We start from the raw sequence: 22,172 nt of genomic DNA on the forward strand, positions 1-22,172 counted from the left end.
CTTCGGTGCTCCATAAGCGAGCTAACTTATCTGTTACACCTGCTATCTGCTTACCCTGTGGCGCTGCGGTGCCAAGCTGTACTTAAGAGCGTGGTTCCCGGAAATAAAGGTTTTGTTTTGTGGTATGCCTGCCGATGCAATACTAGCGACGGGGTTTCGTCTACAACCCAGCGGCTGTCTAACAAGCTGCTTTCGATGTTCCTACCCATCAAGCTAGGACAAGGCCACAAGTCACAAACCAACTGATGACTGAACAACGGAGCTCGGCAGACAGGCAAGACATTCACAATACCATAATGTCTCGAATAGGACGTATTGGAGAGTTTAACGAGAAGACGGAAAATTTCGATTCCTACATAGAGCGGTTTGAGCACTACATCACAGCCAATCATATTCCTGACGCAAAAAAGTTCGCAGTTTTCCTGACTGTCATTGGTGCATCAACTTACGAAGTACTCAAAAACTTACTCGTTCCTAGTTCACCCGGCGAGAAGACCTACACTCTTAAAAATGAACTTCACCGCATAGCACGCTTCTAGCCAACCATTATCTCGAATGATATCGTTATCTGCCCTGATTTGTTGAAAACAGGGGGCGTACGCCTTTTCTGTGACAATTATGAAGAGCATAAGTGTCACAGAAATGGCGTACGCCCCCCGTTTTCAACAAATCAGGGCAGATAACGATATCATTCGAGATAATGGTTGGCTAGGAGCGTGCTATGCGGTGAAGTTCATTTTTAAGAGTGTACGAAGAGGCCAAGGCGGCATTAAAGAACTTTTTTAGCCCAACAAAATCTGTAATCGCAGAGCGATGCAGGTTTAATCCCAGATGTCAACAGGAACAAGAAAGTGTAGCGGATTTTATAGTGGAGTTAAAACACCTGGCTAGAAAGTGCGAATTTAGACAATTTCTACAAGAGGCCATGCGAGACAGAGCTGTAGCGGGACTACAAAACGAACGAACGCAACAGGCATTATTTGCGGAACCCAAGCTCACATTTGAAGTGGCGTGCAAGATTGCGCTAGAGAGAGAGCAAGCGGGAAAACAGACAGCGTATTTGCACTCGGATGCTTCTAGAGATAAAGTAGAAGCCGTTCTAAAGACAGAAGTAACAAGAAAAGGCAAAGAAAGTGAAGCGTACTCAAAAGAGTCAGGGCCATCAAGAAAGGGGAGGTGTTTCCGATGTGGAATCCGACATGATCCCCAAGGATGCTGGTACAAGGGGTACCGTTGTAATCGTTGCAAAGACAAAGGGCATCTGCAAAACATGTGCTCGCAAGTACGAGGAGGGTACAGGAGGGAAAAGCAGCAATCCGCGAAGAAGCAAAGGAATTGAATATGTGTCCGCGTCCGACGATGAAAGTGATGAACTGAACTGCTACACAATAAGAGTTACACCGCGGAGGGCAAAAAGCCTAACTATACGGTGTCTATAAACGTCGAAGGGCAGCCTATCACGATGCAGATCGACACAGGTGCTGCCGTGTCACTTATACCAGCAGCACTTTTCGAACGGCATTTTTCTCATTTACGGTGCCGGCCGACATCAGTATGCCTGAAGACCTACTCAGCGGAGCATATCACAGTGAAAGGAAAAGCGGATGTAAACGTTAAGTACGAAGGAATGAGTAGTGTCTTGCCAGTCTACGTCGTGAAACACCATGGAAAACGACTTCCGGTCTTACTAGGGAGGAAGTGGTTGGAAAAGCTAAAATTGAACTGGAAAGAAATTTTCTCGGTCAGCGTAGATGATCGTGTGAACGAACTGCATCGCAAGTTTCCAGCTGTGTTTTCATCGTAACTCGGCAGAATCGAGAAGTATGAAGCAAAAACCGTACTGAAGGAAGGAGCAGTACCCGTTTTCTGCAAGCCGCGGCCCGTGCCTATTGCCGTCCGGGACAAAGTAGCCCAAGAGTTAAGCAACCTGGAGGAAGCCGGCATTATTAAACGTGTGTCACAAAGTGAATGGGCGACGCCACTGGTGGTTGTTCCTAAGAAGACAGGGGACGCAGTAAGACTTTGCGGAGATTACAAAGTCACCATCAATCCCGTGTTAAGAACAGATTACATCCCACTGCCACACCCGCAGGATTTGTTTGCGTCGCTTGCGGGATGCAACGTCTTTTCAGTACTGGACCTAACATCCGCCTACCAGCAAGTTGCAATCAGTCCAGAATGTCGTCCTTCCTTGACTGTTAATGCACCAATGGGGTTATTTGAGTATCAAAGACTGCCATTCGGTATTGCTAGCGCTCCGGCCATTTTTCAGTCCCTTATGGACCACGTGCTAACGGGAATTGTCAAGGTCGGGTGTTATATCAGTAGTATGGGATCAGCTCAAGAAGCCGGCAAGTCACACAGTCATCTGGACGCCATTAATTAGCAATTAGAGCTAATTGGGACCCCCACAGTAGTTAGGATCATTCAGGGAGTCATTACACTAATTGGGGAGCATCTAAGACGTGTCCAGACCACTGTGTCAGTTGCCGGCTACTTGAGCTGATAAAAAATAAAAAAATAGGTAGAAAATAAAATGAAATGATAGACATAGAGTGGAGAGAAACAATTTATTCGAAAATCAACGATGCTGTGACGAAGAAACGGCTCCGGGGTGACCAGCGCTTGTTGGCGTCGGGTAGTTGAAGAGATCGACGACAGGTGGCCACTTAGTTGCAAGGCATCACACCAGATGGCACCACCATCATAGCTCTACATGAAAAAGACAGAACAAGATACAAGCGGCGGGTAAAAAATGGCAACACTGCTGAACAAGTCTAGGCATGCGAGAGAAAAGGTCTAACCGCAACTGCTAAACAGAAAACAGTACACATCGGGGGAAAGGCAATCGCTTAGGCCTAACCACAGCGCCTCAACACTATACACCTAACACAAGGCGGGAACCGCTAAAAGTGCGTCAACACGGAGAAAACACTTGGTCACTGCTGAACAAGTCTAAACATGCGCGAAAAGGCTTAACACGAGCGCGATCATATCACTCGTTGGTCACCGCTAAACATGGCAATCATGCGACAAAAGGAGCGCGGCAAATCACTCATCTTTTCCCCCGCGGCGACTGCTCATCAGCCAGGCAGAAACTGCGCGAGCGCGGAGCACCCGAGCGTACATCTGCTCTCTGCGACAGCCAGCCAGAAACTGAGCGAGCGCGGGGAGCGCACATCTGCTCTCCGCAACAGCCAGGCAGAAACTGACTGAGGCGACGCGCCGCGGCACCTACGCATGCGCGCGCGCTCCTAGCGCCCTCTGCGCCGCCCGCACGCGGGTGTTTTCGGTTTCGGCTCTCCACTGCGCGCGCGCTCCTAGCGGCGACAGGAGGCTTCTGAGTTTCGGTTTCACTCTCCTTTCTTTGCGCGCGTGCGTTTATCTGTAGAAAGGCAGCGCGCACCGCGCTCGCGTCATCATTCTGACCGATACGTGAAAAACGCCATGTGTGGTTTATTCTCCTGCGTTTCTCGTCGGCGCAAGGAAAAGACAAAAAACGAAGAACTTCGCGAATTTATTCGCGGCATCGTGGAGGAAGCCTTTCAAGTCCACCGCCTGGAGTGATTGCAAGCGTGTCAAGAAATGTGTCAGGACAAGATGAAGACGCTCGACCGCATCTTAGTGGCGGAAAGACTGGCGAAAAAGAAGTCCAACTTTAGCCTGGATAATCTGTATTGGGAACGCAGTTCCTATGTAGAGGACGGCGACGACGATGTGTAAATGAAAGCGATGCATTTCTCTTCGAGTCTTAGTCTCTTCTTTTTCTTCGTGCAATGTGTACGCACGCAACATGTCTTCCTCCGAACCTTTTCGTTTCCGTCATCCTTTTCGCTGTATCTTAAGCGGCCCCTCCATGTGCGACAAATCTACTTTCGTTGCGAACGTGCTGAGGAACCTGAACGACGTGGTGGACAAGCCTCCGTCACAAATATTCTACGTGCAGAAATATGCTTCGCCGAGCATGCAGGACGAATTTGGGGACTCCGTAAAATTTACCAAGGAGCTACCGCGAGAGTGGGACACGTCGCGCGCTACGCTGATCGTCGTCGACGATCACGTGACCGACGCCGGTTCCTTGAAGGAGGTGACCGATCTTTTCATTCGGGGTTCTCACCACGCCAACGCGTTGATCTTCTTACTCGTTCAAAACATCTTTTTCGACAGTAGCCATTTTCGAACTATATCCTACAACGCCAGTTACGTCGTCCTATGGCGCACCGTGCGCAGCGTGCACCAGATGGAACATTTCGGCCAACAGCTATTTGGCAGAAAAAGATTGGAGTATTTTCTGGACGCATATAAACAAGCGATCTCGTTGCCCAACGCTTATTTACTCTTGGATCTTCACAACTATACGCACGAGGATCACAGATTGTGTAGCAATATCTTTCAGGGTGAACGTCAATATATCTACACCCCGAAATGAATCTCCGCCCTCACCTCACTTTACTCAAAGTACTCTCCACTCTACCCCCTCCGCACCGTCGCGACGTCTTGAGACGTTCTTCCTCGTCCGACATGAAACACCTCTCCGAAATTTGCCTCAATGTATTGAACGGAAAGGTGGCTCTAGCTCCAGATACGTTCGCGGGTTTGAAGAAGCACAAACGCTTCTTACGACGGCTCGCCTACAAAAAGATTCACAAGAATCCGCAACGTTTGAAGCGCTATCTGTCTCAGCAGCGAGGACAGGGCGTTCTTTCGTCGGTGGTTCCTCTCCTACTTTCCGCCGTGTTGAACCTTTTCGTCAGTGGCCAAGAGAATTGAAGTGTCTACCTCCTCCTCCATCGGAAACATTCTTTCCTTGAAGGAGAGTGACGACGTCAAAGTGAAACTCATACTGCAAGCACTGTATCGCATACTCAAGCAGTACGGATTTGACCCCTACGACAATAAAAACAAGGCGTCCGACGCTACAAATGACTTTGACTATTCGCTCCTCTCTCCAGAGGTGGACGAAAAGAAAGCGGAAAGGGTCGTCTAGGAATTAAAGAAGGTTCTTTCTTGGGATCGCGAGGGTTGTGTCTCCGTGTCGGGCAAGCCCATCAGGCACTCCTCCATTTACGAACTCGTCAATTATTTGTTGCAACGTAAGATGGGAAATAAACCTTCCTGGTTCCCCAAGGTCTCGAAACTATTGCGCCTGATTTCTCTGCCCAAATCTCGCGAGCCTCAACAGCAGCAGCAGGCCTCCATTGCGTGGACGACTTATGGAGGGATATGACAAGCCAGCGGGTGGTTTGGGGGGTGTGGACTGCTATAGAAAAGCGCATCACTTGAGCAAAAAGAAGGCTCTCGCCATTCTCAGAAAGCTGGATGCCTACACGCTTCACCATCCGGTCAGAATAAAGTTTAATAGGAGACGCATCATCGCGCTCAAGGTCAACGACGTGTGGCAAATGGACCTCGCCGACTTTTCAAAATACAAGAGATTCAACAGTGGCTACCGCTACATTCTCGTGGCAATCGATTCCCTCTCCCGCTTTCTGCGCACCCTCCCGCTAAAGACGAAGCGCCCCGCCAAAATAAAAAGGGCCATGATAGACTTTTTCGGGGAGGTAACGCACCTACACACACCTTTTGCGACAGAGGAGGGGAATTCTACAACAAGACCGTCAAGAAGTATCTCTCACAAAAGAAGGTCCACATGTATTCCACCTTCTCTCCTGTAATCAAAGCATCTCAGGCCGAACGCGTGATACGCACTTTACGCGACAGAATATTCCGCTACTTTAGAGTAACCGGAAAATACCACCTCGTTTCCGCGCTTCCCAAGATCGTGCGCGACTACAACAACACCAAACACAGGACTTTGGGCATCAGCCCGTCTGAAGTCACACCCGAAAACGAGTTGGAGCTGTTCAATAAGATAAATGGGAAGCCCGTCATACCTTCCGTGAAAAAGAAGCTCAAAGTGAGGGATAAAGTGAGGGTCCTACTACACAGAAAAGGTTTTCATAAGAGCTCGGAAGGGAGTTGGTCGCCTCAGATTTTCACCGTCTCCCGCCTGAGAGGCACCTCCCCTCCCGTCGTGCACCTGGAAGATTACCGGGGTAAGGAAGTGGACGGATCTTTCTACCCGGAGGAGGTACTCGTCGTAACCCGAGACGCCAATCAGCCTTGGCCAGTAACTAAAGTGCTGAGAAAGAAGCAAGTGAATGGTCAGAGCTTCTCCTTGGTTCGCTGGTTAGGTTTCGACAAAGAGCACGACAGTTGGGTTCCGAGCAGCGACGTGGTCAAGATTGGGAAATGACGTCAGACATCTACGTCCACCTGCTCTCGAACGCCAGCATGGATAAGTTTCCCTCGAATAAACTCAATGCCTTCACGGTAGCTTTCGATAGTCCGCTTCAGCTCTCGAATCGGTATAAAGTTGGTCTGATGGATCTCAGTATAAGCAAGGATTTTTTAAATATCGGGTACGAAAGGCAAGATGCGAAAATCGAGGTTTCTTTCGAGGACACGGTCGAAGCCGGGAGAACTTTTCGTGTCACCTGGATTTGGGAAAAGTCCTTTCGGAATTCAACGTTTCTTTCGCGTACAATAAATCGCGATACGACTTCGTCTTACCCGTGAACGTGAAGGCCATGAAATTGGACCCTCGGCTCGCACAGGCGCTCGACGCTTCGCTAGCGTCCCGCGAAGCAGGTCGTGCGGTGAAGCCTACCAAATTGAGCGAACGCGAAGCCACCTCCATCTTATTGGAGTACGCCGCACCCGTCGCTTTCGGCGACGTCACTCTGAATTCGGAAACCACGTCCCTACGTAACACACTCAACAAGTATTTCCAGACGCACAAGCTGAACGCCTCGCTAGAATTCGCGGATAACGTCTACTGTCTGAAAACGCCAAAAGGATTGCACGTACCGGAACCCTTTGTCAAGCCCAGTAAACCAGAAATATCCCAGGGACGTCCCAGAAAAGTCTCAGACGTCACCTATGTCCAGGAAGTCCACCAGACGTTATTTGGACGTCCACAATGTGACAATGAAAATCGTCCCACATTGTATCTCCCAGGGACATCTGCAGGATGTAAAAAGAATTGCCCCACCGCGTTGCATTTTGCGCACATATCTGGGACACGTGACGCTTACTGGAGTGACGTAAGCAAAGCGAGAAACATTTTGGGTTTAGACCATTATTTGCAGAGCAATCACATCATGGAAGATAGTTTGAATTAAAAACACAATGTTTGTGAGAAAGGGACGCCAGAAGTATCAACGGTTATGCTTCGGCGTTGTTGGCACACGAACTAATTAGTTCCCAAGACGTCTTCACCGTTACAATCGTAGTTCACTGCGCTGTACACTTACTGAACGTACTACTACAAGTCTCATTTCAGCATATGCTCCATCCAGTACGCCAAAAGAGGCCACCACAGGCTTCCGTAGGTAGTGCTCACTCGATATCACATATGTGTGTATGTGCGAGTGCAAGCGGTCTCCCATAACAACAATGGGGTACGCAAGGTCACGTGGTGTTGCCGATAGGTGCTGTATCCATAGCTATATACAGCGGTTGCATACCGCTCTCAAATAAAAGATGTCGATTATTTATCCAAAACAATTTCTAAAACGTGGACAGATAACAAAAACTGAATAATAATGCATAGTGCTCAGCATACAAGCTAATTTGATATGAAACGGTAAACGTCCCATTCACATCCAGATATCCAACAGAGACGTTCATAGGATGTCCCCCGGACTGCAAAATGAGGAATAAAGTCTGTTCCCAGGGACGTCGCACGGACGTAAACGGGACGTTCACGAACATCATTGGGATATCCAAATGTCAAATTCAGTTCTTCCCCAGGATATCCTTGGGACATATTTGGTTTACTGGGAGCTGCTACATCTCACAGCCGTCGAGGGACACGGAGAAACAATACGCGTCTCTCTCCCCGTAACGCGCCAATTTTCTTTCACGATCAAGACGAAAATTCCTCGATCTTTGCAAGTACATGTGCCTCCCGGCTATTATGCGACGCCGCAAGCACTTCTAAATGCGATTAACCAGCGCGTAGGCGAACGCGCGCGCTTCAGCTTCGACGGAACCGAACAGAAATGTAAAATTCGGCTTTCCGAGGGCACCTCCACCCTAAGACTTTCCGAGTACCTGGCCGTGCTTTTGGGCTTCGAATCGCGTACCGTGTTCACGGGGTAGGAGGATGCCACGAGCTCCGTCGAGGTACTCCTGGAACCCCCGTTTCACAACATAATCGTCTACACGGATATCGTGGAACCCACGTACGTGGGGAGCGGGAAAAAAACGATATTAAAAATACTACCCTTTTATTACGAGAAAGAGAAGCACGTCGTCACCTACACGTTAGATAACATCCAGTATTTTAACCTGTCTCAATTCGAAATTCCCTCAGTGACCATCGTTCTCGCGGACGAAACGGGAAGTCGTTTGCCGTTGCGGTCCAAAGGCAGAACCAATCTAACGTTGCATTTCAAATATGTACCGTAATTCCCCCAAAATAATTCCCGTGTACACGGGACCCCTTTTCCAACGAGGGGGCGGTGTGTTGAGCAACATATCCAAGTTTATCGTTCCCATCTGGCAGCAAATAAAACCGATCGCCAAGAGAACGTTGAAGCGCTTGGCGCGGAATTTGGCCGATGGCGAAGGAATATCGCGCGCAGTAAAAAAGACGGCCATAGCAACAGGGAGAGACGTGCTGGATTCCATGGAGGGCTCTGGAAACAACAATGGGAAGAAACGCCGCAAACGACAACAAAAGGCGCCGACAAATGACGCACCTGCAGATATCTTTGGTACGCCGTGAAGGTCACACATCCGCTGCGCGCGCTCCTTCATGACGTCAACGAAAGGAAAAATACAGACGCCGATCTGTCTAACGAGTGATGTGGTGATATTCGAACCCCCTTCCATTCAATGCTGCGTGGAAGATACTTCGTACCAACTCTTTTATCCTGTCAACGGAGTAAATAATTCCGTGATCGAATTTTGTATTCAAAATTTACAAAGGGCACACTTGGATCTCTACGGTAGTTTCGTGTCTTTGACCGCGCGCATTGTTCGCGACGACGTGGAAGAAATGGACGAGAAAGATGTCGTTTTCCCAATAAACCATCTGTTGAGAGGCATGTTTAAGACAGTCACCGTTTATGCGAACAACAAGCTCGTCAGTTCCAACGAGTTGTACGCCTACAGGAGTATTTTGGACGTCGTGCTTCATTCCACACCACTGGTTCAAGAAACAGTGCACGCGGCTGGACTCTATGTCGAGGACGACGAACATTTAAAGAACGATTACGACGTCTCGTCTCGCGGTCCGAAACAACGTTACGAAGCGACGAAGGGTGGAAAATACTTTAACCTGGTCGGACAGATCAATACCGACCTGTTTCAACAGCCGCGCCTGATGGTACCTGCCGTCGAGATTCGCGTCGTTTTCCTATTAAACAAAGACGAATTTAAACTCATATCGGTCCCCAATGACAAGGAAACGTACAATTACAAGGTGGACATTAAAGAAATGATGTTACACTTGAAAAAGGTGATGCTGGCACCTTCCCTGTTTTTGGAATACGAGCGACGGCTTCAGACCACGCCAGCCATCTACGTGTTACGCAGATTGGAAACCAAGGTGCGGAGCTTGAGTGCCGGGAGCTTGGACGCTCACTTTGAAAACGTTTACCCCGAAAGGGTACCTTCCAAATTATGCGTCGCCCTGCTCGCCACGTCCGACTTTCTCGGCGACATCCAATCGAACCCCTACAAATTCCGCCATTACGACCTGTCTCATTCGACGCTCTCCGTGGACGGCCAGCAAGTGCGAGCCGAGTACGACTTTCAGAACAACCTCGTCCAAATTCCCTACTTTAACTTCTTGCAAGAACTGGGTGAGAAATATTTCAAGTATAGCTACGAGCGATTTAAAACGAACGGGTTCCTTCTCTACTTCAACTTGGACGTGGACAAGTGTTCTTTTCCTTCGCATTTGAACATGTGGCGAAAAGGAAATGTTCGCCTGCAATTATGCTTCGCTAAAGCCCTTCCACACGCACTCACCGTCCTCTTGATTTCCGAGTGTCCCAAGCTCATGTGCGTCGACAAGGACCGTACGGTCACCTTCCCATAGAAAACATGTATGAGAGCGACATCTTGGAACTCGTGTCCCTGAACCCCCTCGCTTCCTCCATGCTGAGAGGCATTTGCGCTTCCGACGAAGCCTTCGTTTTACGCAAGCCTGGCTATTTAATCATCAATACGGAAGAGCGAAGAAACGCGGGCAGCACTGGGTGCTCTACCTGAAAAACTACGACGGGTCTGCCGTGTTTTTCGACAGCTACGGACTTCCCCCCATCGAAGCAAACCTTCGAAGGACTTTACCTGCAGTGAACGAGTATAACGACTCGTGTATTCAATCGCCTTTTTCGCCTTACTGCGGGCTTTTTTGTATCTACGTAGCCACGCGCATGTCGAAACGCCACAGCTTGAGAAATTGTGTATCCATGTTTTCCTGTAACCTCGAAGAGAATGACGAAACAATAAAATGTCTCCTCGTGAGCGAACTCGTTTCGTAAAAATAGTCTATTTATTTTTTCACGACATACACAAGACCCTTGTGAGACGATCTTCCAACGTGCTGACCCGACGGTCGTCGTCGCCGGTCTGCACCGTGACATCGAGGGATGTGTGGAGAAGCCAGTAGCGACGGACGATAGGTCGGTTGAAACCCGCGTTGATGAGACACGGGTCGACTGTCTCTCCTCGTCTATATTTCTCCAACAGCTCGAGCTTGTAATCTACGAAACGCTTCATTTTCTTTGCAATCTTCCCACTGACGGTGAACAGACGTAAGGGTATCGTCTTGAGAATCGAGCGAAAGTCTCCCTCACATCGTTTTTTTTTTATCTCAAACACACACACACACGTACAATCTTCTTCAGTCACAGAGTGACACTGATGGTCCATCTTCTCCATCTTCCTTCAATAGTCGAAGTCCTTCGCAACGTACGTCTAACGGTACCGTCCGAGAGCCGAGAAACGGGCGAATCAATCGGTCCGTCCAATGCTTTTGCTCTGAAAAAATGTGGGCGATTATAGAACGTATTAAAAAATAACGAGGAAGCGTACCTTTGGACCACAATCCACCACAATTGGTGCAGAAGAAGCGGGCGCTGCCAATCTCCCGAAATATGTGAGGCGGGAAAAAACTGACTTCACGCGCAGCAAAAGTGTTGTACACTGGAAACGAAACTCTTCAAACATTTCGACGATGATGACGTCATGGGCATTACTTAGGAGGATCTACCAAGCTGATCATGATGGCACGAGAATGACGATCGAACGTTCGCTTCGATATTTATAGTAAAGCTTTTCCTCTCACTCTGTATGACGTCATTGAACGTGTTTGGGCATGTTAAGACGTGTTTGAACATGTTTGGACGTGTTCAGACACGGGCGACGAACCGTCGAAGTCACCCCTCGACACACTAGTTCCTCTCTCTCTCTCTCCCTCTCTATGATGTCATTGAACATGATTGAACATGTTTGGACCTGTTTAAACATGTTGTGACGTGTGTAGACACGAACCCCGCAATACGAAAAACGTCACGCAGTACAAATTAGATTGGTGGTTAGTGTGTCGCGTCCAGTGTAGGAGGTTCCTGGGTTCGAATCCCACACTGGGTCTTCTCGTCGTCATATACAAGTCGTCCCAGAGTGTTAGTTAGACATTAGTGTAATGTTTTATTCAACGTCGATGGTATGATTGTCATATGCGACATCGCAAAAAGGCGCGAAAGACGGAAGGCGGGGTGGTCAAAGTACAGACGACACCGTCGTAATGCGAGGAGGAGGAGAGCGGCGTAGCCACTATAAAAGGTGCGCTGGTTCTACGACGATTGATCGAAAGCCCACGAGGGGCATCCATCCACGACGTGAGTCGTTTCGTGGACCAAAATGTAAGTTGACCGTCTCTGCTGTGAGAGTGTATTCTATGTATGACATTGTTTTTCAGGAACCAATAGCCGCTGTCACCGCATGACACTGAACACACACAGGGACTCATCCCATCCTCTCTATCATCATCAATCTCAAGCATTCCTCAACTGAAGGGAAAAGTGAGCATGGTTTCGTGAGGGGAAATCTCGTACTGATTTTGTTTGACCGCAGTGCCGCGCTGTCTCGTATGTCAGTACGACCCCATCGATGCCATGCTCGTGGCCGTAGAAAGGGAGCACGAAGCTAGAATAGAGAATCTCGGTAATAGCCCAGTCGTCCTTTCAGATGACGACGACAGAGTCAGTAGTCCGCCTTTCGTAATACCTGAAACGGACGACGACGAACCCCTAGATTGGCACGACAGTGCAGACGAGCTGCTCATGTGGGAAGGGGATCAGTCGTATGCAGATTTCATTCCTCTGTCTGGTAGGGTTAGAGATGAATCACCAGATGCGAGCCCAGAATTTCGAAACGAAGCTGAGCCTGTCCAGGGACGCAGTATCGTTGAATTGAGAGAACACGTCGTAGAGAATCATCCCTCCATTACGGAGAGACGATTCCTTCCTTTCTTTGTCACAGATGAGGCATTTGACGGAACGGCTACTAGGTACACGCTTCTCTGTTCCCCGCACGACGACAACGTCAACGATTTGCGACTCTATCTACCGAGCATAGCTCCAGTAATCACGCGCGTCCTCGAAACATATCCCATGCCTTTCAAATTTTGTCTGTGCTCGAAAGCGCTCATGATTAAGGACGGAGCCGACGGGTTGACTTCTCATCTCCTTCACGTGAACCTTCACATGAGAGTGGTTCATTACCGTCAAGAAATCGAAGGCGCGATAAATGCTGCCATCGCAGAGTCCTCGCAACGCGTAGAAAACTATGCGAGAGAAGGGTCTGGTTTCACCTCGAACGACGTCCAATGTGTCGACCAATGAACTAACGCGTTTGAAACCGAAGCGGATTGGGTGCACGATCAAGCTTCCCGAAATGTTGAAGAGAAAAACAAAGACTCTCACAAACGTCAAACTTCCACCGAATCACGAAAACGAGTGTTTCAAGTATGGCGTGCTGGCACTCTTGCATCCGTTGAGAAACAAACCAAACGATTATGTCAGATACCACAAATACATGAATCCTTCGAATCCGGAGACGCGCGTAACGTACTGGCCACCCTGCTTCCCAGTCACTTCCGAAGACATTGCCCTGTGGGAGAGAAAAAACAAAATCTCCGTGTACATCTACGTGTTCGACGAGCAGACGAGTTCGATATCTACCGGGCGGATTCCCTGCACGCTCTATCAGGATAAAGTCCACCTGCTCGAGGTTAGGGAGCATTTCTATGGAATCAGAAAATTTAGCACTTTCATGGGACGAGGTGACTATTTTTATTGTGAGAAATGCACGAGCGGTTATAGGACGAGACGGGCTTTGGAGCAGCACGAACGTCTGTGTCGAGACGTAAACGAAGTAATTCTCGAAATGCCAAAAGCGGGGGAGAGCGTCTCCTTCACCAAGATACAGTACATGCATCCCTACCCCTATTTTGCGGTGTTGGACACGGAAAGCATACTGGAAAAGGACGCACTCGTTAAGGACGCCTCGAGTGTGCACAGGATGAGCTCGTATAGCATCGTGCTAGTGAGAAGTTGTGATGGGAAAATAATGGGCGTAGATGGCTATTTGAGACCCAACGTGGCAGAAAAATGCTTGCTCGCACTAAATGGATTTAGCGAACAAATCGATAGGCTGAACCGTCTTCCCTCACCGTTGGTCATGAGTATGGAAGACCACTTTCGGCACGCGAGCGCTACGCACTGCGAATTTTGCGGGTGCGAATTTAACCGACATACGCGGAAGGTGTCGCATCACGACCACGCCCGTTTCGTAGACCCCGGTTCGTCGAATTTTGTTGCGACGCTGTGTGATACGTGTAACCTTACGTGTCGTAACACCAAAGAACTCGTCGTGTGCGTGCACAACCTGCAATACGATTTGAGCTCCCTTCTCCGCCACATGCATGTTCTACATATAGGAGAACCGTGGATCTTAGCGTCTACCACAGAAAAAATACGAGGCTTCAATATTGGCGAGCTCCATTTCCGCAATACCACGCAGTTTTTCAACCTGTCCTTGTCGAACCTGGTGGAAACCCTGCTCGCCAGCGGTGGCGAGAGCGCGTTTCATTGTACCCGTCAAATGTTTGGTGACCGCTTCCGACGGCTTCTCAAGAAGGGAATTTACCCGTACACCTTCGTCGACAGTTTCGAAGCGTACAATTTGCCCGCACGACTGCCAAAGGAAGCTTTCAAAAGTGACCTGAATGATGAAGAGATCACGGACGAGGACTATCAGTACGCCCTCGAGATTTTCGAATTGTGCAAATGCAAGGACCTAGGAGATTACACGCATCTCTACGTCACGCTTGACACCTGTCAGCTGTGCGACATCGTGCTGTATTTCAGAAAGATTGCGCTAGAGACGGATGGGTTAGATATCTTTCGCACCGTGTCCCTCGCCAGTTACGCGTGGAGTAGCGCTTTGAAGCTCACCAATGTCAAACTCGAGCTCATAAGCGACCGAGAGATGTACGAAACGATCGAGAAGGGAATCAGGGGAGGCATTTGTAACAGCTTCCACAGATACTGTCACGAGGGGTGCGACGATTACGATCCCCAGCAAGAAAAGACTTTTATCCAGTACCTCGACGTGAACAGTTTGTACCCCCTACGCGATGACTTTCCATCTCCCAACAGGGGGCTTTGAGTAGGTCGATCCTTCGAGGTGGAGCGAGATCGATTTTCTCCATTCCTCACGATTCGGAAGTGGGTTACGTCTACGTAGTAGCATAGGTCAGCGAATTCAATCATGATGGCCATCACCGACATCATTCACCATCACATCACTCAGAATGATGTGATGTTGAGTGATGGGCAATGATGTTATGTGATGTTGAGTGATGTTGAATGATTGGCAATGATGTGATGTGATGTTGAGTTTGATGTTGAATGATGGGCAATGATGTGATGTGATGTTGAGTTTGATGTTGAATGATTCAATGATGTCATGTGATGTTGAGTTTGATGTTGAATGATGGGCAATGATGTGATGTGATGTTGAGTTTGATGTTGAATGATTCAATGATGTCATGTGATGCTGAGTTTGATGTTGAATGATGGGCAATGATGTGATGTGATGTTGAGTTTGATGTTGAATGATGGGTAATGATGGGATGTGAATTTGAATTTTATGTTGAATTATGAGCAATGATGTGATGGTGACATTAATGTTGAGTGACGGGCAATGATTTCATGCTGAGTTTGATGTTGACTTATGTGTGAAGATGAGATGTTGAATTTGAAGACCCTGCGATGGGTTTCTCAAGTTGAAATTGGCGTTTTAGGGTGTGGGGTTGACAGTAGTCGTGGGTGGGGAGGGGGGCGTGCATACAACTGCCTATAGAAGTATGCATTGACTAGACAGGAATATGATGCCCCATTTTCAGTGTACCTGTTCTCGTGTACTGTGATCATATGAGCTTACCGGTAGTGGCGGGAAGGCTCCAATTGTATGTGTGACCTTTCTTCTGGAGGGTGGGAGGGAGAGGGGTGTTTGCAGTTCAGCGTTGTGTTAAGGCTTTGGAGTCGGGAGCTCGGTAGTTTGGGCGGAGCTGCACTTGGATGAATGACATGGAGCAGGGGAGGTGGGCTGACCTTGGCGCGCTCGCGCTATTAGTTTTGCGTCGCCTCGCCTCAGAGCAGGTGTGGTGTTGTGGGGATGGCTCGGTGGGCTGTTATATCGGATATATCAGGTGTGGGAGGGGAAGGGCTTGCCGTTCAGCGTTGTATTTGGAGTTGGGGACTCTGTGGCGCTGCACATGGATGGCATCCGTAAAAGACAGAAAATGAGGGTTAACCTTGGCGCTCTCGCGCTGTTTGATTTGTATCGCTTTAGAGCAGGTGCGTTGTGGGGATTGGCTCCAGAGCATAAAGAAGCGGCGCGGGTATTATGGGACGGGTATCGTGCAGTATGAACTCTGGGTAAGTCACTGTCACGTGAACAAAATGACAGCATCGATTGCCCGACGTTGTTTTGGGCAACGGCAGAATAGTGCACTTCGGCGTTATGATTTTCCGTTCACACTGCCACAAAAATTACGCTTCCAAATAGCATGACAGTTTTATATCACTTTTTGCAAAAGCAGAATGCAAGCATAAATGAAAAAACTGTCCAGGGCAATGTGGCATGAAACTGAGATGCATAATTTTGGTTTATAATCACGCGTACACTGCATCGGTACAGCCGGCAACCCAATATATTATGCTAAACAGCTTCGGGACGCAGCCCCGATTTTTCATTGCACACAGTTTTGTTTTTGTGTTTTTGTTATCCGAACTTATGTGTTGTTTCTGAGTACGATGTTCAGCATTGCCTTCTGTCAGTAACAGCGTAACAGATTTATTACAAAATAGGAAACAAAGTGACGACTGTGATGGTCCGCACGTATATGGTCGGTGAACTGTATTCGGCACTTCAAGGAAGACACTGCAAGAGAGACGAGTCACATAAAAGAAAATACCTGTAGAATGATTCAGCTTCACGTACAGTGTGCTCTCACGCCTGGACATTTATACACTTAATCGTGGCAATGGAATGGCTATATAGACAGTTCGAACTGCCGAAACCGTTGTCCGGCTCCGGCCTGACCTTTCGAGCGCCGTCGAGTTCTTGATACACTCCGGTTGTGGATTAGGATCACTGATCCCTACGACGGTCCCAAAGGAATTGCGTATGTGTGTGCGGGTTTCTTACAGGTTTGACATAGAGCGTGACAAACCTGATATTGATGTTGTCCGGCCCACGTCGTATAGGCGATATCAAGCCAAACCAACGATGCTTCAAGTCGAGAAAGCCCTTTTATGGTATCAGTGCTCAAAAGGAAAGTAGGCCCGCGTACCGCCGAACTAACGGATGCACAAAACATGCCTCCGATTAAGGTTCGCGCCGGTTGAACCCGATTGTGAGCAGTTGAATGTAGAACCCAGTGCAGTGTTGCGTGGACAGGAAGTGGACTGGAGAAACATTTCGGCCGTTTCAGCAATCAGCGCTACACATGGGCGTTCCCAGGATTTTTTCCAAGGGAAAGGGCAAGCGTGCTACCCCCTACCACCTCTTTTTCTGGAGGCGGACGTTGCGGACTGTGCGGGTGCCCAGACGTTCTTATTATGACATCTGAAAATAATCATTACGACCTATGTCTCAAGAGTGCATTATTTTCACAAGCGCCCTTGGGGCTCCAGAGGGGTCACGCCCCCCTTGCCCCGCTCCGGGGACGCCCATGGCGCTACCTTCTATGGAACTTCGGTCAAAGGCATCGCTAAGTGCGCAAACGTCGACCCCCGTCCCTTAAAGGGGCACTAAAATTCAAAAACAAGTTCACTTCAAATTACGTTGTATGCTGTGTTAATTTCGTACATGTTATCATAATTCGAAACTTTGATTCCGTTACGAAGCTATGCAAACAAAATTATACCGGACTGTTTCTTGCTTCGGCGCCAAGCAGTGAATGACGCTTCAGCTCGTGCATCGGTGCTTTTAGTCCATGCTGCGCGTGCACGCGCGTGCTATATATATACACGCCATGGAGCAGTCCCGGTGATAAACATATGTGCGCGTTGGGAAGCTGATAGGCGTCGCCGCCCGAAAGAAGTGAAGACAAATATCATCAGTGGAGCATTTGCGATAACTGTTGTGGGCTACAATTCAGTGAATCGCTATTGAAAAATGCAGCAATGCGCATCATGCGCTTCGCATATACGATCTCTACGGTCGTATGCGTTCCAAATCCGCACGCCCGCAACAGGTATACGCGCGCTTTTCCTGCTGTCTCATTGGATACCGTCGATCTTTGCTTCCGAAGAATCAATTCGTTGCCGCCAAAGATGGCTATGTTTTCATTGCATTTTTCTTCTAAACGGTAGCGTTGTGTGAACAAATTTTGTTTGAACTGTACTAATTAAAACACATACTTTTATTTGAGAGAAAGTTGTTTTGCATTTTAGTGCCCCTTTAAGTGTTAAGTATTAATAAACGCCCCTTTGTGTTTTCGTGTAACCTGTTTGCCTTCTTATGATTTTTCCTACTTACTTCATTCTTGTGTGTGTCGGGGGGGGGGGGGAATCTGTATATTTTAGGAGCGAAGTCAGCCAGAGAGGACGGCTTGCTGTTCCTTCAAGTTTAGTCAAAGTCCTGCAGAACGTCGACTACTAAATGTAATTTTTATGTCTGGTACTTTTCAAAGTTAATTTCTTCTTTACTTTTGAAGTGTAATGAAGCTATAGTTATAATTATTTTTATTCTTATACGGCTTTCCAACTCTTCTCATTATTCTCTATCTACTGCTACTTATTCTAGTCTGTATCTTTTTCGCGTCCACATGGACGTCCATATATATATATATATATATATGGATCAACACACAGAGAACACCCGATAAAGTATAGGCAGACGCCGTATACGTGAAACGCATAGTAATTAGGTTATTTAATGTGCAGTCTTTATGCAATGTCAAAATATGCTTTATGCAGTACAATGTGCAAGATATTACAGTACTACTTCGCTCCCCCACGTGGTTCAGAGGCGAACCTGTATTTTACACTTTCTCCCACAAGTATGAGATGTTCAATTGTGGCCGGGTTGAGAGAGGAACGGCGCGCTCGCTGCAGAGCTCCTGCAACGGAGAACAGCCGTTCGGCCGAGCCTGACGACGCTGGCACACCTAGGCACACAGATGCCACTTGAGAGAGTCCGGGATACGCGCTGCTGTTTTTTTTTTTCAGTATGTAAGCGGATCCTCTGCACTGTACGGAGCTTTCAGGTATAGGTCGAGCTCATTCTCTTTATGGCACGTCGTTGCCGGGCTTACATCATCCAGCAAAGTGTACAAGGGGTCATCGTCACCCCCAGAAGGGGGAAGAGGGCCCTCGGCGACGTGTGAAGGTCCTGGTTGTGGGTCAGGAGTCTGTTGGAGGGGGGTAACGAGCATGAGCAGCAGTCAAACTACTCGCGCATGCGTTACGCCTAACAACGCTTACAGTTGTAAACGCAAGGAAAATGTTAGACAGTCCAAGCACATTTGTTGGGATTGTTCTTAATAGTTGTTGTAATACAGGTGCACCATACCTTACGCAGCTCATCAAAGAGCGCGTTCACACTAGCAGTGACCTCCTGAGCGGTTGGCTTCGAGAGTAGAGGTGCGAAGGTAGGTTGAAAACACCTCAACTTCTGTCTAGGGTTGAGCACGCTTGCCGCTATGATGTAAGCGTTTTTTAGCGGCTCCCGAAACCTCTCTGTGAGCTGCGCCAGTAGCTTCATTTGCAGTTCTAAAAAACTATGGGACAAAGAAATGTATCGTGAGGTTCAAACAATTTGGTTACCTCATTCTACGCTGTCGAGGCTGAATGACTGGCAGAGCTTTGTTATACAAGATGCTTTTTAAGTGTCACAAAATTTCTGTATTCAAACTATTTACTATTCATTCAAACTACTCATTCAAAAAGTTTACGGAACACGCTCCAGCGCGTTCCTTCATCAGAGTGACACACAAGCAGCGAATGGGGCAGTACGGAGTTACAGACATGTGCCTAAGTATAACCCACTTGCAAGACTACAAGTCTGTGCAGTCCCACTCGCTGCTAGCGTGTCATTCTGAGGAAGGAATGCGCGGCAGCGTGTTCCGTAAACTTTTGTCCAGCACTGTACATGAAGATCTTTTGCACTAACTTACTGTTCGCAAATCAGATTATCAACGCTGATGTAGCATGTTGCAATACACAGGTGTAGCGTGCACGACGTTACTCCGTCACCCTGTAGTCGGTCGGTTGCAAGGCCAAACGGCTGCAGCAGTTCGCGAAGTTCTTTGAGCCGCGGCAAGGTAACCACTGGTGGAATCATGTTGATTGCTTTGCTAGGATGACTTTCGTCGTGCTCCTGTAGGATCGTGTCGACTGACGAGAAAACTTCCTCCTATAAAAAAATAAAAAGTTCTTGAGATTGCATTCCAACTCAGTTGCATTGCATTGACTTAATTTTCAGACAGTTTAGCTTATTCAGTTTCAAATTGGAACGGTCACTCAACATTTTTCTCATGCTTTTCTTTTTCTTTTTTTCACGCGTTACATCGGTTCATGGTCGTCCGCCCTTCGCTTTGGACTCAAATCGTATCCGCGGCACATAAGTTCAGGACCACATATGTTGCTCACTCCGCTTATCTTTAGCAAATAAGAAAACAACCTAGACTACGTACATAGAAGCAATTAGTATTACGGAAAACTAATTACCTCGGTGAGGCGACTTAGGGCTGCAAGGATGGAGTTCCACCGCGTGCCGCCCGGCTGGACGAGGTCTTTTCCACATCGCTGTTTAAGTTCAGCTGTGAGGAGGTGCGACCTCCTGAAGCAGTTGACCACCTTGTTGACAACGGTGAGGAGTTGTTGGACTTCATCGTCTTCTCGTAGGGCCCCGTTCACAGCCAGCTGAAGCGTGTGAGCTGCGCACCGTACCCTTCTGCTGGGATTGAGGGCTGCGCTGACTGATACTTCGTTTGCTGAGCAGTCCTCTGGGCTTTGCACTGTGTCATCGTCGTCGTTAAGGCGCCAAGTATCTGAGAACAATGCCGCCATGTTAAAGGCCTTGCTCATATTGGACGCGTTATCCGCTACGACGCAGCCAATTTTTTCCTGCTTGACACCTCGTTCTGCCAACGCCTCTTCAAAAGCACGGCGGATATTTTCTCCCGTGTGATGTCCAGCGAAATATTTGAAGGCTAGCGTTGTATTACGCAAATTCCACTCCTTGTTCACGAACTGTATTTTAATACCGATGATAGCGTCCCGTGTGCGGCTGGACCACATGTCAACGATAAAATGTAGTCCTCCATCAGGCGCAGCAGCCATTTCATTTGACAGTGCTGGCTCAATGTGCTTTTTCGCCAACTCGTCCAATATTCGGCCGATGGTTCTGGGGGAGATTAAGTTAATTTGTGGCATTAGAAATTCAACGAGCCGCCTGAATCCAATCCCCTGAGTTATATTTAAAGGGTCTCTGACCAGAAGCTGGAGAGCCTTTACCGCAGTGGCTACCGATAGAATACACAAAAGCAACTTCACATACAAAAATGCATGCCTCAACACCTCGTAGTTTTCGTAAACTCGAATTTTGAACATCGCGGTTCACGCCGACGCTGGCACACCTAGCGTCAAACCAAGAAAACGTACGCATATATAGAAAACTCATCTGGTCATCCCACTGGGATGACGTCAATCGCCCATGCAATCAGCGCGCAGAATGCCGTCACGTGATCGAGCACTACAACAACAACTTTCAGCAAGAACCAACATTTTTACGCCGATATACTGTTGTCACAATGTCTGGAAATAAAAAGTATGTATATACTTCGAAATCTACGACCTGTTTTATAACTGCGATAATCCAATTAGCGACTTCCGTGGAAAGAGGAGCTACGAGGCTACGAGCTACGACGACTTTCGGGATCCAGCGCGCAATTTCACTGCGTTAGCGTAGTGTGTGTATTTCCAAGTTTTCTTTATTTATATCTTTTGGAACAACGACCAATTTATCGAGGTACAGCCCTTACTTCATTTGACGTGCCTCGGTTGTGTCGTCAAAGCGAGATTTCTCGGCGGGCATTCAGTTCCGTACGATACTGCGCGTTCAACCGCAGCGGCAGGATAATACCGCGGCAGATTTTGCCAATCATATTTGAAGAATGCAGACTATGAGACGGACCCCTCAGTTTGAGTGCAAAGAACCTCCGCCTACAGCAGTCCGCAGTGCTTTCCTTGAATCTATCTTCCAAGACTGTTGCATCTGGACGTGACGAGGTTAGTGTCTTCTGTATAATTTATACAGTGATTACTCTCCTTGTGAGAATTACGTTGTGGCATGCAGATGTTAGGAGACCATTTACGCAACAAAGAAAAATACGGATTAAAGAAAATTGAAGTTTACGCACTAAATCAAAAGATTACTGTACAATTCTGAGTGTTGTTGAATGCAGCCATGCCAATGCAGTAAGCAACATTCACAGTACGTAAAATGAAGCTGTGTATTCAGCATCTAGATGTAACATAATAATTGTCACAGCAGTGTGCACCAATGTAGTTCAT

At 48.0% G+C, this 22,172-nt stretch overlaps 1 protein-coding gene across 1 annotated transcript; it reads left to right on the top strand.

The window, feature by feature from the left end:
- The first annotated feature begins 296 nt into the window (after positions 1-296).
- On the top strand, positions 297-18,749 carry LOC135392264 (uncharacterized). The gene is made up of 4 exons (XM_064622981.1): positions 297-496; positions 748-1,152; positions 1,813-2,014; positions 18,573-18,749. The coding sequence occupies exons 1-4, from the start codon at positions 297-299 to the stop codon at positions 18,747-18,749; spliced, it is 984 nt and encodes a 327-aa protein (XP_064479051.1).
- Positions 18,750-22,172: the final 3,423 nt, after the last annotated feature.

The sequence above is a fragment of the Ornithodoros turicata genome, chromosome 4, assembly GCF_037126465.1.
Source record: "Ornithodoros turicata isolate Travis chromosome 4, ASM3712646v1, whole genome shotgun sequence".
Classification (NCBI taxonomy): domain Eukaryota; kingdom Metazoa; phylum Arthropoda; class Arachnida; order Ixodida; family Argasidae; genus Ornithodoros; species Ornithodoros turicata.

Excerpts from the sequence above, each read along its gene's own strand:
- LOC135392264 (XM_064622981.1), top strand. The coding sequence starts at position 297 with ATGTCTCGAATAGGACGTATTGGAGAGTTTAACGAGAAGACGGAAAAT. Across the intron at positions 497-747 it reads AGTTCACCCGGCGAGAAGAC|GTACGAAGAGGCCAAGGCGG; the intron begins CTACACTCTTAA and ends ATTTTTAAGAGT. Across the intron at positions 2,015-18,572 it reads CTAAGAAGACAGGGGACGCA|TACAATGTGCAAGATATTAC; the intron begins GTAAGACTTTGC and ends TGCTTTATGCAG.